This window comes from Pelodiscus sinensis, chromosome 4 (genome assembly GCF_052426305.1).
Source record: "Pelodiscus sinensis isolate ZL-2025 chromosome 4, ASM5242630v1, whole genome shotgun sequence".
NCBI lineage: Eukaryota > Metazoa > Chordata > Testudines > Trionychidae > Pelodiscus > Pelodiscus sinensis.
Window position 1 is genome coordinate 70,590,067 of NC_143055.1, and position 18,703 is coordinate 70,608,769.

General features: G+C 40.0%; 1 protein-coding gene across 1 annotated transcript in view; it reads left to right on the forward strand.

The window, feature by feature from the left end:
• The window catches only part of SH3RF1 (SH3 domain containing ring finger 1), a 132,344-nt gene extending 114,091 nt beyond the window's left edge, over positions 1-18,253 (forward strand). The window contains exons 11-12 of the mRNA XM_075931132.2: positions 15-355; positions 15,668-18,253. Of these exons, the coding sequence (XP_075787247.1) occupies positions 15-355; positions 15,668-15,836 (510 nt within the window). The 3' untranslated portion in view covers positions 15,837-18,253. The remainder of the gene's footprint in view (positions 1-14; positions 356-15,667) is intronic.
• The last annotated feature ends 450 nt before the right edge of the window (positions 18,254-18,703 follow it).

The following is an 18,703-nucleotide window of genomic DNA, read 5'->3' on the forward strand; positions in this document are numbered from 1 at the left end:
TTTTTGCTTAACAGAAAGAAAAAAAGGGTTTGCTGAAGTTGCTTTCTGGAGCATCTACCAAACGCAAGCCCCGAGTGTCACCTCCATCATCACCAACTCTGGAGGTTGAGCAAGCAGCTGCAGAGATGGCCCTACAGGGTGCTGTAGGGCCTGAGGTTCCATCATCTATTGGCCATGGCAGAGCTGGATTCTGTCCTGTGGACAATGAACTCTCTGCAGCAGCATTAGCTCAGGAGACTGTGCATCGGAAAACAAGTTCTTTGGATTCTAGTATTCCTATAGCACCTCCACCTCGACAGCCATGTTCCTCATTGGGACCAATCCTGAATGAATCCAGGCCTGTTGTTTGTGAAAGGTAACTGCACGTGTCTAAACTGAGATACAACTGACTCCATTCAACAATATTTATTAGAGCTGGCAGAAATTATTCAAAATATTGGCTACATTTGAAAATTTTAACAAGAAATTACAATTTTCATGTTTTTTTCTGAATTTTTAACAAATTATAAAGTCACTTATAATATTTTGATTTTTTTTATAAATTCCAATGTTTAACAAATTTTAAAAAAAATCAAATTCTTGATTTTTTTTTTCGGTTCATCAACCATCTCGGATAGATAAATAGATAGATAGATAGATATTTTCTTCCTTTACATTATTTAATGATTCTGGGATCCAGAAGCCATCATACTGTAGTAGAAAGCAGAACTTAAGAACCTTCTCAAATAACTTATGCATATGAACTATGTATAGTCCCATTATTAATAGTGCATAAAGTTCAGTATAAGTCTTTGTGGGATCAGGTCTTTGCTTGTGAATACTAGGCCATTGCAGGGTATTATCATACAACTGTGTTCCTGATTCTGAATCTCTTCCGCTGGGCACTAGTACAAAACTATATTCTGAAAATCCTTGTTAGTTTTCTGACTCCGTCATTCTTAATTCACACACAACAATTAACCACAATATACCCTCATTGTTTCACACTTCAGTGTTACCCAATGGCTATAAAGTGAGTAGCATTTTTTTCCAGTTTTTATTTTCCTCATGATTTGTGCAACTGTTGCATCAGTGGCATCTTCTCCTTTCAGACTCCCGTACCTACCTATTTCTGTAACATCCAGAAAAAATATATTGTTGCACTGTTTGAATAATGGTTCTAGTTTTAATGTGAACTCCAATGATGTTAGCCAATGTTGGGGGGAAATTTATGGTTGGTAGCAAATGTTTCTTTATCTGTGTACAGTTTTAGACTTGACCCGATCCTGTAATTCACTACATACAGGCATGCCACTGTGTCTGTGCAGAGCCCCATTGTAGGTTATTAAAAACAATATACATTGCATGGTGGTCTATAAATTCTCATTTCTTCTGTTGTCTGACATCTGTCTTAATCACACAGTTAAATTTGTGAAGAGGTAATTATTTATTCTGTGTAACATACATCCATTAGAATGTCTATTTCATATGTAACTCAAAGATAGATTTAAATTTTTCTCTCTGAGTATAAATAAATAACGTTTGAAATATTTTTAAAAAACATCCTTTAATACTGATTTCTTCGAGAGATGTCCCTCGTGGTGTTCCACTGGAGATATCAGTGCTTCCTGGCTCCACAGACCGGATTTTTCATAGCATTGCATGGGGGGTATGCATGCAAGGCACACAAGCACCTTTCGGCTGTACCGCACATGTGCGGCCACTCTCCCTTAAGTTCCTTCTTATCGTCCCTGGCTCAAGACGGACGTTGGCAGTGCTCTCTGTTCCTCCTTAGGGCAGTAGGTAAGTAGTCACCAGGCTTTAAGCACTGTTCAGGTTCAATGAGGCAATGCCTGTCTCTGACGGACATACTAAGTGTGTCAGATGCCTCAGAGAATCCCATGTCCAACAGGACTATCAACATTGTGCCAAACTTAAAGCGCGAACATGGAGAGCTAGGCACCTCCATCTGAAAATGATAATGCTTGAGAGGGTACAACACCCCTCTTTCGACCTGCGCACACTGGGGACTTCCAAATCTGAAGTTGATAAAATGAAGAAATCCTCAGAGACACACCTCTTCTTTACCACATGAAGGCTGGTCGTCCAACTGGTGCATAACTGAAAAACTAATGCACAGGACTGAGAAACCACCGTACCTCAGCACATACGAAGCCCCAAGCACTTACGCTGCCGACCGTAATGCGCCACTCATAGTGCACATACGGAGGCTACAGGCCCTTCAGTGCCTGCCATATAGATCTCGACACTAAGTATGGCTCCAGCCAACGCAGCGCCTGAGCTTGCAGCACCAAGAGTGCTCCACATGGCACTGCAACAACAGCTTATCGGCACCATCCTGTCATCTCAAGGGGCTGCAAATACATCGGCCACACTAACAAGGGTGGAGTCAGCACAAGCTACGGTCATGGTACCTTCCATTCCCACACCTACCTGCCTACATCAGAGGGACCTAGCGGTATCATCAACTTTCAATTTTCCGTTCCTTGGTACAGACAAGCTAGCTTACTCAGCGGTACCTAAACATATCTTGTCACCTACTTTATTATCTAGTGACAATGATGATGAGCAAGGGATTTTTTTCACTCCAGTTATCACCAAGCACAGAGACATCAGGACATTCATCCCATGCCAGTTTTACCCAACCTGTCACTGCGGGTATGCCTCCCTGGGCTCCATATCCATGGATGCCGTTACCCATGCATTATCCAGTGCAGTGGCAATACTGGAGTCTATGGTCAATACTTCCTGCCTCATCTCCGGAAGACATGTCAGAATATATACCAATAATACTGCTTGCATGTTTTATATAAACAGACAAGGTGGGGCACAATCCCATGCCTTATGCACGGAGGCTATCACCCTAGGGAACTGGTGCCTTATTTATGGCATCTCCTTAAGCGCATTCCATCTCTCTGGCATCCTAAACACCACTGCCGACATGCTAAGCAGAGCCCTACTATGGGACCATGAGTGGCAGATCATTTAGTCAGTCCTTGCAATAATATTTGCACAATGGGGATATTCCCAGATAGACTTCTTTGCCACCATGGCAACCAATATCTGCTCCCTTTATTGCTCCAGGGCAGGTATTGGAAAAGACTCACTGGGAGATGCTGTTATTCTCAAGTGGGATCATCAACTACTCTATGCATTCCCTCCAATTCCCCTCCTCAACAGAACAATTATTAAAATACAGAGGGCCAGGGCCATGGTCATCCTCATAGCCCCCTGCTGGCCTCAGCAACCTTGGTCCCCCTTCCTGAACAGAATAGCCCTATGTCACCCAATCACACTCCCTCAGAACCCAAGGATCCTATTCCAACTAGGAACTTAAGCCCCACATCTACAGTTTCCAACACTGCACCTCAAGGCTTGGTACCTCAGTGGTTTGCAGGCATAGAGCTATAGTGCTCAGCCCAGGTACGAAAGGTGCTCCTCCGCAGCAGGGCCCCTTCAATGTGAAAGACATATAGTCATAAATGTTCTCGTTTTGTGCACTAAGCCGCTCCCCGCAACATAGCCCCGGAGACAGCCCCACTACCTGCAATACTTGAATACTTACTGCACCTTAAGCAATCCTATCTTTCCATCAGCTCAATTAAAGTGTGATGCTCTAGCAGCCATCGCAGTGTTCCACATGAGGATTGATGACACTACAATCTTTGCACATCCCATGACCAAACGCTTCATAAAGACCTACAAGCATTATATCCTGACATAGCTACACCACAGGCACCAGAGGACCTACATTTGGTGCTAAATACGCTCACAAAACCTCTATTAGAACTTATGGCCACATGCTCCCTTCTTCATTGATCCCTAAAAATAGTATTCCTCATTGCAATAACATCAGCCCGTTGGGTAGGAGAGATGGCCACCTAATGGCAGATCTGCCATACACTATCTTCTTAAAGGATAAGGTATCTCTATGGACCCTTCCCAAATTTCTACCCAAGGTACGCTCTGTGTTCCACATCAATCAGATAATCCACTTACCTGTGTTCTTCCCCAAATCTCATACCAATATCTTTGAAGCACAAATGCATACCCTCAACCTACTTAGGTCACTTTCCTTTTACCTCCATAGAACAGGACCCTTCAGGGCATCCCCTACACTCTTCATCTCCATCGTAGAATGCAACAAGGGGCACCAGATATTATCATAAAGATTGTCCCACTGGGTCTCAGACTGCATCAAAATGTGTTATGACCAGAATCACTTACTACCACCTATCTCGATTTGTGCCCATTCTACTAGGGCAGTCACCATTTTGGTCACTTACCTGCGAAAGATTCCTATTGAAGATATCGGTGCTGCTCCTACATGGACATCAGAACAAACCTTTGTGAAACATTATACACTTTCCAGTGGCCCTCTTCACTCCATGAGGGTGTCGAAGGCAGTCCTGACAACGGCTTATCTCCCTGATCCAAAGTCCCTACCTCCATAGGACATATTGCTTTGCAGACACCTCCTGTGGAGCACCCCCAGGGACATCTCTCGGAGAAGAAGAGGAGGTTACTTTTGTCATGAACGTTCTTTGAGATAAGCATCCCTGGGGGTGCTCCACTACCTTCCCTTCTTCCCCTCTACTTTGGACCCTTTTCTCTCTTAGGCCGGGTTCCGGATAGAGAAGAAACTCAGTGGAGGATGGCCATGCATGTACAGTAGTGCAAACTGCCTGTGCCCCTCGCACGCCATGCATACGTGGTCCCATGCACTGCCATGAAAAATCTGCTCTGCAGTGCTAGGACTCACCAGCACTTTCTTTGGCGCACCCCCAAGACACTCATCTTGAAGAACGTCAGTTATAGCAAAAGATAAGTAACCTCCTCTTCTCCTAAATTTACTTGAAACAGTAGTGTATCTGAAAATCACACCATTTGATGTCTCAAGTGGATATTTTTCATAGGCCTAAGTGATTCTCCATAAAGCAGGCTTTCCAAAAACATTACAGTGTCTTCTGTTCTCAAAGCTCACTCATGGAAAACAATTCTGAACATTTTTTTATTAATCTTTAAGTAACACATTTTAGAAAGATCCTGTCTAATATGATGTACTCTTATTCTATAATTGGTACAAGAGTAAACAGCTATCCCCAAACCATGCCCTTCCCAATCATTAATTTATTACCTTTCATCAAATGTTCTTTAATTGGAAACTTCAGCCTTTTTCACTGGTTTCTCATTGTCCCTTCTTTTGAAGGGTTAATTCCTCCCTCTCTAGTGCTGCTCTAGTCCTATGTTTCCATTGCCAGGACACTTGTTCCTAGGGTTGCCAGATGGTTTCAACAAAAAATACCAGACACACTTGATATTACATCACAATCTACATTACATCTTATTTAGAAAATACCAGACATTTATATTTTCTCAATTTGTTTGCTGAACAGAAAGCACAAATACTGGACTGTCTGGTTCAAAACTGGACACCTGGCAACCCTACTTGTTCCTGTTTTATTAAGAACACATTGCTTACATTGCACTTTAAGTCTTCAGAGTATTTGACACTATTTAATTCAACTTCCTAAACCTTCAGTGAAGTAGATAAATTGTTATCTTGTGAGGAAAACTAGATGACTGGAAAGAACTAAACTGTTGATACAATAACATGGTTAACAAAAAAGGAAGACATTGTATTATTAAAAGATAAAACAAACAAAACTAAAATGTAATAGAGTAAAATACCCAGGAATATCATAATTCCCCCTTTCTTTTGTGTAGCAGGTGAATACAGTACTATGTAGGCACAGCTGCAGTACTGAAGCTGTGTTGTGTTAGCATTTCTAGAGCAGACATAGCCATAGACGTTTTTGATAAATGGGACTTAGGCTCCTTTTGACAATATTGCCATTTATGTTTTAATCATGTTTATCAGTAGTGTTGGCTTATTTAATGGCACAGTAATAAACTCCCATGGTAAATCCATAGCTTTTATGCTTTCATTACACCAGATTTTTCCCATCTACCTTACAGAAAGAAATAGTTTTAAAAAATTCATCTGTACAGTTAGAGCCATTAAAGAGGACATATGTACAGAGCAAGTAAATCAGCACTTTGGCATCAAAATAAATCAGACCTAAATGATGAGGGCTGGCAGACATCCGTGTCTATTCTTGGGAAGGAAGCACCAGAAATGAGACTCCCCTCCAACCCTTTTGTAGATGTGCCACCTATGAATCCTCAAAATGACAAATTGGTCTAACTTAAGTAGATCATCTATTTTTAATTTCCTTCAGGATTTAAATTAATGTGTGTCTATACTAGAAGCACTACAGTTGCACAGCTGCAGTGTAGACACCACAGTAATGGAAGGGGTTCTTAAGTCACTACAGTAAGTCATTCTCCTTCAGAAGAATTCTTTTGTCAACTTAGCGCTGTCTGCTCTACGGCTTAGATCATTTTAATTACATCACCAGAGTGAGGATTTTTTCACAGCTATGAGTGATGGAGTTTAGCTGACCTAATTTTGTGTTATCCTTGAGCCTGGGACACAGAGAGGTTAAATGAGTTGACCAAGCCTTGCTGCAAGTTTTTGACACAGCTTGGAATGAAATTCAGAGATTCCTGTCTCCTAATGAAGTGCTTTAGACTGCTGTGTTTCTGTCCACAGGCCTTACTATAGGGAATAAATTCACTCTTCCCATTCAAGTGTACTTTACAGCAGGGACTGAGGTACAAGTACCTGACTGCTGCCTTATACTGCTGTTTCTCTCAGAATAACACAGTCCATTCAGGTGCAACATTTTCCTCCTTAATATAAAAAAAAATAACCAAAATTGGTTTTATGTTGCTTTAGCAAGGCTCATATCAGAGACACATGCTGTTTTAAAGGAAGTCATGTTCTACCCTTGTGCAAATACCGAGAGTGTAATTTAATCAGTGAAGGGCTTTTTTAAATTGCTTGTCAGTGTTTTCTATAAGAGTTAAAGGAGAATTTCAGCCTTTGTGTACTGGATTAAGTATGTTTTAGAGTACTATAGTTACAAATTCAGACCCTGCAATGATGATAAAGGCCTGATCTTGTATTCAAATACACATCACTGCATATCCCAAATTATAAGACAAACTTTTTCTTCCAGACACAGTGCAGGACAGCAGTAATTTTGTTCTGTGATTAAAGTGGGTCCAGTCATTTTATCCACCACAAAATGACTGGTGTGACATCAACTTCCTGAACATATAGAGTGACTTTAGCTGGCAACAGTTTCACAAGGGATGTGAGAGCAGATCTGACAACACAGAAAACTGTTAAGAAGTTAGTCAGCTCCTGGGGGAAGATGATCTCCACAGTGGGAGTCAGGAACCCCATTTGAAGATGGATAAGGAGAAATTTTTTTAAGACAGTGGGACGGGGATGAGCTGTGAAGGGATATCAAATAATTAAGTAGATCCAAGTTTTCAGCCTCAGTTGGTGAGAATTGAAAATAAGACTTAATACATTTGTATGAAGTTATAATAGCAATATCATGTTTGTCCGTGTGTTATTCTGCATGCCAGAAAGTGAGGCCTTTATCTCTTTGGAGATAAGATTACTTGTTCATAGAGGAGTTACAGTTAATATTACCAAAAAACCCAGCTATAATTAGTTTAGGAGGTAGACTCTTTTCTATAAGTAATGAAATACAGTGAGCAATACATTGATCAGCAGAGAGAAAAGGTACATGCTGACCTTTTTTTAGGGAAGATCAGGAATATCAATATTACAACTAAAATAAGACCAAAAAACTACATTTTTTTCACAAATATGAATTGCTGTAAAGACTGAGAGATGCATGTTTTGACATATAAGGGGAAATGGGTGGCAGGTTGCTTATTTCTGGCAAATTTAAAATATTTTTCATTGACTGATCACAAAGAATGTTGAAGACTTTCCAGAAAGAGATAATTTTCCTTAAGGGGGTCATAAAAAAGGAAAGGAAATGTAACACAGAAACGGGTTGGAAAATGGTGCAGGGAACAATGTTTGAAGGGCAACTTAAGTTAGGTTTCAGGACCATATTGCTCATATTCCAATATTCTAATGATAGCAGACAACAAATTAAAACAAATCAGAGCTTTCAACTCTTTATTAAGAAACATGGAAGAGAAACTCTCAGGCTGGAAGCAAACTAATATAACAGCTGTAATTTAAAAATGGACCAGCAGAGGCCCAGGGCACCACAGACCTATAATTCTGGCTTTTAGACTGGGAAAGAGTTTAGAGTTATTGAACAGGAACAGTCATTAGGACAATTACTTGGAAAGGTTCAAACATATTAAAGTAGATGTACTTTTCCAAAGAGGAGATCTCACTGAACAAAAGTAATTAATTTCTTCATGGATTTGACAATGAACCAGACAACTTAGTATAGGTGGACATCAAGAAGTCTTAAAAATTAACAAGTATTTCACAGACAATTAAATGTTTACCTTAATACAAAATTGTTTTTGTTAAATAGTTGAGCGGAAGGTGAAGAGGAGGGACCCGTGGATTTAAGATGATCCTGACCACGATCCCACAAAATTGGCTTGACAGAGGAATGAGCAAAAGATAGTTTGAATTTGGGAGCACTGGTCATTATGAAAAATGGTGAAGACTAGATTCAAATGGACATAGGGAGATAGCTGTGTTGTTCAGTTGAGGGGTGCATGGTAACAGAGATAGCATTTTAAAACACTATTGTGCACTGTTTTTTAGCACTGCGGCAGCATATGCTCACCCCATCACAGGAATAAAGCTATTCTGGGATGAGGACGCCACACTATTGACTGTGGGGTAATCGCCCGTCTCTTTAATCTGTAAATACCCCTGTTCTTGGAATAACACTGAGTCTGTGAGTAGACCTACTCACAGGGCAGAATGGCCTACTGGCCAAAGCCAGTGTGTCACCCTTGTCTCAGGACAGTGCAGTTCAGTAGCTAAAGTTTAATAATAGCCCTTGTTCCAGGGCACTTCAGCTCAGTAGCCAGAGTCCATGAATCACACTTGTCTCAGGGCAGTATGGCTCAATATCCAAAATCTAAGAGCAGCCCTTGTCCTAGGACCATGTAGCTCAGTAGCCAGTCAGTGGTTTGAGGGACTAGCGCCCTGGTAGGGGGATCCAGACTCACCCTGCTCCACCCGGTCCCAACCCAGGCCCTGTGAACGGCAGGTCAGTCTACCGCGCTCTCGGCAGGGAATTCAGCCAAAACACACCAAGTGTACTTGGTCAGGAGAGGCCACTCCTGCACCCTCCCTGGCTCGCTTCCTACAGGTGCTGCTGTAGCGTCATCCCACTTAGTGGCTGGGTGTCCCAGTTGCCCTGCAGTGGTTTTTCCCTGGGGCTCCACTGGGTCTGTGTAGCGGCAGTCTCCTGGGCCTTTGGTTCCTACTGCCTGGGCCGCTGGTTGTTGTAGCTCAGGAACTTTGGCTGGAGGTCTTTCCCCTTCGCTGGCCAGTCCAGACTGAGTTGCTTTCTGGCCTTTTGTATTGTCCCAGCACTTGGAGCAAGCCCACTCTGGTTGACAGGGTGGGACTTCCTCTGCCCACAGAGTTTTTACTACTCCTGTTCTAGTGCGGGGTATGCTCACCCTGTCACAGGCACCAAATGATAAGATGGCTAGCAAAATATTGGGGAGATATAGAGGAATGACAATGTTACTCAGGCTAGAATGAGAGAATTTATAAAGTTTAAAGAATGCAAAAATTATCTTTATGAACAATTTGAAGGGACACACAAAATGTGGATATTGCAAAGCTGTTTGGGTAAACAGTCTTAAGAACTATTAACCATAAAATGAACATAGCGAAAGACAAGACAGCTGTGAATTCATGAGAAATTTCTTTGTGCAGAGGATATAATTTAGAACATTGTCAAGAGCAGCATTGGCAGCTGCAATGAAAAACATTCCAAGAAGTTCAAGAAACATTTATAGGGGAAATACAATGTACAAAAGCCAAGCACATAGATAGCCAAACTAAGATTAATATTTAAATAGCTTTCTTCTGGATAAAATTCAGCCAGTACTGGAGTGTGCATGCGTGATATACTTATTGAGTTTACATTTGTTAACTGATTAGCCGGTAACCTTCACCCTTAACAGGTGAGGCTTCCCAGTTACGGTTAACTGGGAAGGAGCTTGAACAGCCCCCTGCCTGCTTTGGGCAGGGGGTGGTCCAGCCCTGCAGGGCCTGCAGCAGTCAGGGGCACTCTAGTCGGTTGGAGCAGCCCTTATCCCCAGCAGGCCAGCATGCGTCACAGGCAGGGGTGCTCCAGCCCATCTCCCCACCCCATTTAACTGGTTAAACTTACTGTTAAGCTAATTAATTAATTTAAAAAGAGTTTACATGCCTAGCCGAGTTTCAATCAAACAAAGCTATTTAATATTTAAGGCTAATATTTTGTCACAGATATTATTAGTAAAAGTCATCGAGTAGTCATGGGCAACAAAGAAATAATCACAGAAGCCAGTGACCTGTCCATGATTTTTACTACAGACATCCCTGACAAAATGGGAGCTCAGATGCAGGGTCCGCATACCAAAGGTTGGGCAGCTGAGGCAGTCACGCTGAGCTTCAGGGATGCTCACCACCTGTGGGAGCTCGGAGCTCCAGGGTCCCCCACCACCCACTGGAGCTGGGAGCTGCAGGGGAGGGAGGTCCTCACTGCCTGTAGTGGCTAGGAGCTCTGACACCTGTGGGGACAAAGAGCTGTGAAGTTCTGACCTGCAGCAGATAGGGCTGAATTCATGGACTTCACTAGAAGTCATGGATTTCATAACTTCCATAATCCTGGTAAAAATATCGTAACCTTACTAATAATTAGTCCAATGTAGTGATGTAAAATCCCGTTTAGTTGGTTCACTGGTTAAATGTGATGTTCAACTAGTTATCTGAATAAAGGAGTGACAGACAGTGGGGAGACTGCTCCCTGTCCACCAAGGCTGGGCTATAGTGCCCCACCCCACGAGCAGGGACTGCTCCGAGTAACCAGAGCAGCCCCTGCCTGAGAAGTGCCTGGGCTTGCCACGGACAGGGGCTACCCCGTCCAGAGAGGGCCCCCTGGGCTGGAGCAGGCAGGGAACAGCACCAGCCACTACCAGTTAACCGGAACTGGTGAGTATCACCCATTAACCTTTCACATCCCTGGCTCAATGTTCATGAAATTAAAGGGTTTATTAGAACAAGCCTAGTATGGCCAGGGGAACACTAGATCTCCCCTGAAGCTATATAATGGAACTTGATTTTTGACTTCCAAAAAGCCATCTTAGTAATCTACGTGGCCTGTCTTATGCAGAGGCAGCCATTCATGTTTACAGGTTATTTTCCCTAGTGGAAATGTGTCCATAAACAAATATTCTCTTTTTATGTCTGACACTTCCTGGGAGTACCCAGGGTTGTGAAGTATCTCACCACCAGCAACCGTTACCATATGTCTGCTGAAGTCAGCTCCAAATTTCCCTGACCACAGGCAAAACAAGCACACCCTTCTAGGCCTACACAGATCCCCATCTCTAGAGATTTATGGCAGGCACATTATAACCCCTGGGCTCCCTGAGTTTCTCCTTGGAGTGTCCAACCCTTGTTCCACTTAACACTCAGGGCTGGTCTATATTTAAAAGGCTGCCAACACTACATACTCCACATGAGGACTTCTTTTGTTAGCACAGATAGCTACCGCCTTTTAGGAATGTGTATTATGCTAAGGGCAGAAGCCCTCCCATCAACCCTCCCATAGCGCTGTCTACTCTAAGGATGTTAGAATTTCTTTATTTTGCTAAATGTGTACGCACTGACATTTTCAGTGGGTACACATTTACATGAGGGGTAGGGGAAAGGGTATGGAGGAAGCTGCTGGCTCCCCATGCATACCAGCTCCTGTAGAGATGCCTGCCCCTGTGTGGTGCTGCCAATGTATCAGAGGCAGCAGTGCAGGGGGAGGGCAGGCAGGAACAGTGCTCGCAGGGAGCCAGCTTTGGAGGCAGATGGCTCTGCAGGAGCCAACTTAAAAGCCAGTTCCACCTGCCCCCCTGCGCTGCTGCCTCTGACACAGAGGCATCAGTGGGGGCAGGGGAAAGCAAGTGTAATTATGAAGGTTAATCAAGGAGTCCAAGCTCAACAGTTAATTGTTTACTTGTTTACACTGTGACATTCCCTAGTCTACTCCAGGAGTTAGGTCGGTATAACTGTGTCACACAGGGTGTGGAAAATCCTAAGCAATGTATTTATACTGACATAAGTTGCTAATGTAAACTAAACCTTACAGTAGCTACAAATTTGCTGCTTCCAAGAAGCATCTAGCATACCAGTTACATATCAGACCACAGTCTAACACACAATAAGAGTAAGTGTATAGCAAAAGTAAATAAAACTTTATTTAACAAGGTATACAGATTTAAGTGAGAGCAAGTAGATATATTGGAAAAAACTATTAACATTTTAAATAGAATCATAACACATTCTAGAACCTAGTTACTTAACTAGATACTTTCTTGTATCAATGCAATACAAACCTAAAATTTTTCCAATGTTTTACAGTCAGACTTGGCAGTGATCTTCTGTTCATGTGATAAGTCAGTCGCACTCTCAACTTGCCTTCTTGGTGAAAGATCCAAGGTGCCTGTTTCCATTTGATACATTTCCAAACAATCCGTTGTTCTTCTCATAAGCAGGGAGCCTCCTGCAGGTTGTTGTTTTCCTGTATAGTCCTTTTTTGTAGATTTAATCAGCACCTGGTCAGTATGCAAGTACTGTGGGGAGACAATACACAATGTCAGGGCAGGGAAATAATCAAATTACCTGCCTGAAGATATAGACACAACTGTTTAAATATCTATACATACATTTTGTAGTTATCATGACCAGAGAACTATGGGCTTTCAGTCGAGACCTCACATGCCATCCTTTTGGGAATTATTATGCATATATCTGAATCAGGGACCCAACTCCGTGTGCCCCCTGTGCTCTCTGCCAGTTGACACCAAGAGGTTCCTGGGTCATAATGTCATAAGCCAAGATTTGAACCCAATTTGTCAAAAGGAAAAGGTAATAAACCTGAGGGGTTTTCTTGACGGGGTAAATACTGTTAGGAAATTTTCTCTTAGCTACTACTGGTAATCTTGCTTTGGTTAAAACTTTAGTAGAGTTACCATTAGAAGCTGGTTTTGCCCCCTGGTTATAACTTAACAATTAAAAATGTGTTCCATCACAAACGTGGCATTGTTTTATAAACGTGTATTATTGTTTTTCCAGACTTCATCACAAAATTGGTTTGACACATTTTATATAATCCAAGTACTAGTCCAGCAGTGGTCTAACTGACCCTTTTTGGGTTGTTATTTGGGTTGTTTATTAAATCAGTATATAGATAAAATTTGACAAGTGATGAATTCCTAATATGACCTTAACCACATAGAAGTTTTATTTAAAGCAGTAAAACTTTCTCATGAGGCTTTTTAAAATGTCTGCTGTGCTGGTACATGTTCCTAAAGATTTTGAATGTATGCATATATTTAGTTTGTATATAATAAAGCTTCTTCAGTAGTTTTTCTTTTTTGTTTATTTTTTTTAAAAGAACAACATATACGCAGACAGATGGCATACAAGCAACATGAATCTCTCTCTTACTATAATATAGCTTACAGTGTAGTGCTTTTAAAATTAGCTGCTATAATGTGGCTACTAAACATAACAAGGTGGGTTGTAGCAGGCATTTCATTTTTATTCTGAATTTCTTGGCATTTTGTGTTTGTCACATCTTTAACATATTATTATATTTCTAGTTAATAATCTTGATGGTTGCAAATTCTCTTCATTTTCACTAGAAATTCTAGATTTCTTTTTGCAAAACATATGGCCTAATAGTGCACTTAGATATTTTTAAACTGGAGGACTGAGAGTTCCACATTCGGTGTTGGGCTATAGTTGTATCTGATTTTAGCATGAGAAAATGAATTGTATAGATAGGGTTGGGATACAAAACAATCCAGTGAATCTGACTGAAATAAGAAACACAGCTGTCTGCGAAGTTAGAACTCATCTAAATTGTAAGCCTTTTTGAACTGGTACTCCTTTATGTCTACATTATGTGCTTCTTTCAGCAGCTTGTAGTATACATACATATGCAGTCCCCTTTACACAGGTATAAATAGCAGTAGACCATGAGACACAACTTAAGCAAGTAGGGTAAGAAGGGTATGGGAAAGTACCTGATAACATACCCTACATGACTCTACTTGCCTGCTGCATCTCCCTCCCCTGTTGCAGGGAAAGACTCCCACATTTCCATGTTGCTGGAGACTTTGCACACAGATTTTGCTCTGCCACAGGAAGCTGCTGAAGTCTTATCCTGCTGTTTCCCCTCTGCTAGAGGCTTTCATTGATCTGTGTAGCTACACTCCACTGTGGATGCTCTCTGCTTTACACTGCAGTATACTACATGCTGCTGCTGCCATGGATGTGTAGTATACACATAGCCCAAGATGACTGAATGGTCCTATATGTGCTTAAAACAGATTTGGAAGAAAGTGAATTTTAAAAACTGTTTATAATATGGCATGTAACTTGTAAGTGAAAGGGGGTTCATTTTATATTACAGTGAGATAATTGTGGAGATCATTTTCTTATGGTACAGTGAAAGCTTTATCTGGTACTCACAGGGAATGGGGGTTGCTGGTTAGTTGAAGGTGACAGATAACAAAGCTTATTGCTCTGCCCTGCCTTCTACTAGCCAGTGCGACTCCCGGCAGCTTGAAGCAGGCTGGGAGGGAAGGAGACGTATGCTGAGGATGTCAGCCAGCAGTTCTGGCTATCAGAAGCCTCATAACAGGCTGTACAGGCTGATGTCAGGCACCCACTCCTGAAGATGCAGCTGTATTGCAATTAGGGGATAATGCTGATTAACAAAGTTATTTGCTTAACAGAGTGCTGGATAACAAAGCATTCAGGTCGTGTGTACGCTTTGTGAAAGATTGATGGTGTCACAGATTTAAGATACATTGACTCAGCTGTATAATTAATGTAGCTGGAGTTGCATATCTTAAGTCAACCTTCCCCTTTAGCGTAGACCAGGCCTCACTATATTATAAGAAAATGTGGGTTTTTTTCAACAGTCCAAAGGCGAGAAGAAAATACTGTTCTACATGTTATGTACAGTAATGGTTTATTTGTTACAGTAGTACCAAAACATGATGGGCATTGTCTAAACAAATGAGGTAGCATGCTTCTAACTCTGAAGATCTTATCTAGAAAGAAAAAACCCACAAGCAATACATAAAAGTATAGGTCTTATTAGATATTTTTTTAAGATAGGCCACCACATAACTATGCACTTAGGAAAAGGTACAAATTACTACTGTGCAATCCTTTAATCTTATTATTGTTAGTCACTGTAGCTTCAAGGAAACATTTACAGTATATCTAAAACTCTGTTTACATTTCTTTTCCCTTGCCTGTCATAACTCTGATATATTTTACAAGGATCTTAATGAAAGAGCACGAGCAATATTTACATGCATTTAGCTTGAATTCCTTATGTTAACATTCTGTTATTTTCTGTGCATGATATATTTATTTTTCTGTTCCTATCAGTTTTGTAACTACTTCCAATCAGCTTCCTATTCTGATAAATTGTAATTATACTTTTTTGTTAACAGTACAAAATTTTGTACAAATTCTAAACTTAAGTGTCTTTTTATTGTACAGATATAGAGTTGTGGTCTCCTATCCTCCTCAGAGTGAAGCAGAACTTGAACTTAAGGAAGGAGACATTGTTTTTGTACATAAAAAGCATGAGGATGGCTGGTTCAAAGGTACTCTGCAACGCAATGGAAAAACTGGCCTTTTCCCTGGCAGCTTTGTAGAAAACATCTGAGAAGATTCTTTTAAAGAGATGCAAATCACACTACACTATAAAATAGCACAAAATATTAGCAGAAAGAGTGCAGTCATAGAAGACTTTCAAATGACTGTAATATAAAGAAATTATATATATCTCCAATGTTCTGTACCACAATGGCAAGTGAACAAAGATGATGAAGGCATCTGCTATTTTTATCACTTTGTATTCTTAAGTGTAATGTGTGCCTTGTACTGTCTGATTTATTATAAGGGGAACCTTTTTCCTTCAAAGATGTTACACAAATGAATAATTGTTTACAAAGCTGTAACTAATTTATTCTTGTTTCTTTAAAACTTGAATGTTGTGTAATAGCTAGGTTCTTGTGATTATGATTTTAACAAATTATTAATTTATAAAATGATAGCAAAGGGGTAGCTGGATTCTCTCCCAATGAGGGAGTGCTTATTTCTGATACAGAACCTCCCTTTTTTCTTCTTGACTTTTTCCCCTGCTGTGTATGACAATGGAATTAGTCTTTGTGTTATGAGTTAATGTAGAGTTGTAGTGATGATGTGATGTCAAACTGAAATTGGAAACTGGGAAAAGAATGGAATTGTGTGTCTTGTTCTTAGGATTGTAGTGATGATGTGATGTCAAACTGAAATTGGAAACTGGGAAAAGAATGGAATTGTGTGTCTTGTTCTTAGGACAGAATGTATCAGTTGTTTTTTAGTCGAATTCTACTCCTTAAAAATTGCCCAAGCAGTATAATGTTTCTGGAAGGCAAAGACATAACACTGCAACGGATAACATCTCAACAACCTCAAGGATGGGAAGGAAGAAATTGAGAGGAAGCCAATAAGAAATTCCCTGTAGCTTCTGTTTGTTCAAGAATTTGGATAACTAAACAAAGTTTAACTTTGCATATTTGGCTAGCTCTCTGATCTTTTAGTACTCTCAGGATGTAACAGAGATAAAAAGAATCTTAAAGCACAATGGCAAAACAAATTATATTTGCAGAACACTTTTAATTTTAGAATAGCAACTTATCTCCTAGGGTTGAAACTTTGAGTTGTACTCGATGTCTAAAATGCCTAAGAAATGTAATTTGCTTTGTTTTGTTTTTTTCAAAGTGATCTGCATGGCCAGGAGACGTTTTAAAATGTTTGAGCAATAGTGATGGTAAGTGATGCACTTGTGTTAAAGTAAAAGGCTGTAAAGACACTGTGAAAACTTCGCTAACTTTTTAATTGTTGCTTCTTTGGTACATTATGACTTTTTCATCGTCTTGCATGTATTATTGAAGTAATATAAACTGTGCGTGATTTGTATTTTTCATTCCAATTTCCTGTTGTGGGTTATTTTGCTCTGAAATTTGCCCATTGCAGGGGATATTAAGTAAACCAGAATTCTGTTGTAGTCCAAAATTCACTGACCAAGACTAGTGAGTGACTCTCTCTCAACACATTAGGTGTCTAGTGTTTGAGTCAATAATAAAACATTCTTACATTACTCCAGCTAACAGGAGTAAAGAAGTGCTACAAAGAGAACATTACTGTTACTCTTTGAGGGTTCTGAGAGAGGTTTTTTGCTAGTGAACCCATAGCATATAGCTGAGACAGAATTCAGTTGAGTGTCTTTTTTTTAATACTGTTGCTTATATTATGGTTTTCTTGCTCTCACTTGCAAGCACCATCAACTAAGCACCGTCAACTCCCATAAAAGTTAATGGAAGTTGAAGATGTTCAGCATATCACAAAGTGGGGTATCAGTGTGATGTAATATTGCACAACATACAAAAAGGCACACTAGCTGGTAATAAATTAAATCATCGGCATACCTTCTGATTAAGGTGCAACTAAAATTTTAATTTTAAGAATTATATATGGAAGAATAATAAACAATAACCATGAGGATTTTTTGCAATATCAGGTAGTGTCATGATGAACTTAAATATGTATAAATATATATATAGCTGGAAATCACATCATTCCTAAGTTAACCATCTGTATGAAACACTGTACAATTCAATTCTTGTGTTTTTTAAATATTTTTTAAAGTTTACTTGAATATTCATGTAATATATTAAGATTTTTGTGAAATGAACTTTAGTTAGAAGGAAGCTGGCATCAGCTTTCATCAGCATAAATTGATACTAATGTGTCAAAATATTATTATTTTGGGAAATTAGTGCATTTTATATTAAAAAAAGACTACTAAAGGTTAAAAACATTTTTCTAGCTCTCTACTTTCCATACTTTAAACTGTGTGACTTAAGTACCTCTGTTCTTAAGGTTTCAAAGTGTAAAGTCAGTTAAAATATCCTCTGTTAATAGTTCCATTAGAGTAAATACATTTTCTATTGACTTTTTTACAATGCTAAAGTAATGTTTTGTAACAAGGGCTTGTTACACAGAAGTGCAACAATGATTAAAATGCAGTTTATCATGCCTTTCTTTTGATCTTTGTAAAAGTTTTTTGGTTTTGGGCTTGTTGGGTTTTTTTGGCTTGGGATTCATTGTAAAAACAGATGAACCTAATGTATATGTTTTGTGTAATTCCATAAAGAAATTTTGTAAAATATTGTATGTCTATCTTTCTGGTCCAGTGAATGCAAGGTGTTGATTTACTCTGTTAAGCTCCTCTTCTTAATAAATATTTTCTTAGTAAACAGCTTAAGCAGAAAACTTATACAAAAGTTAAATAGAAATTACTTATAACAAGTTTACAAATAAAACTAACAAAATTATTTCAGAATTCACAGGAGGATGTGTGTGTTTATAAAGAAAAAAAGTCTTCAGATACCATCAGATGAATTTCAAGGGGAAGTTCAGAAAAAAATATAATGCAGTAGCAGTAGGGAGGACAAGGTAACGTGACTGGCCTTTCTCATATCAATG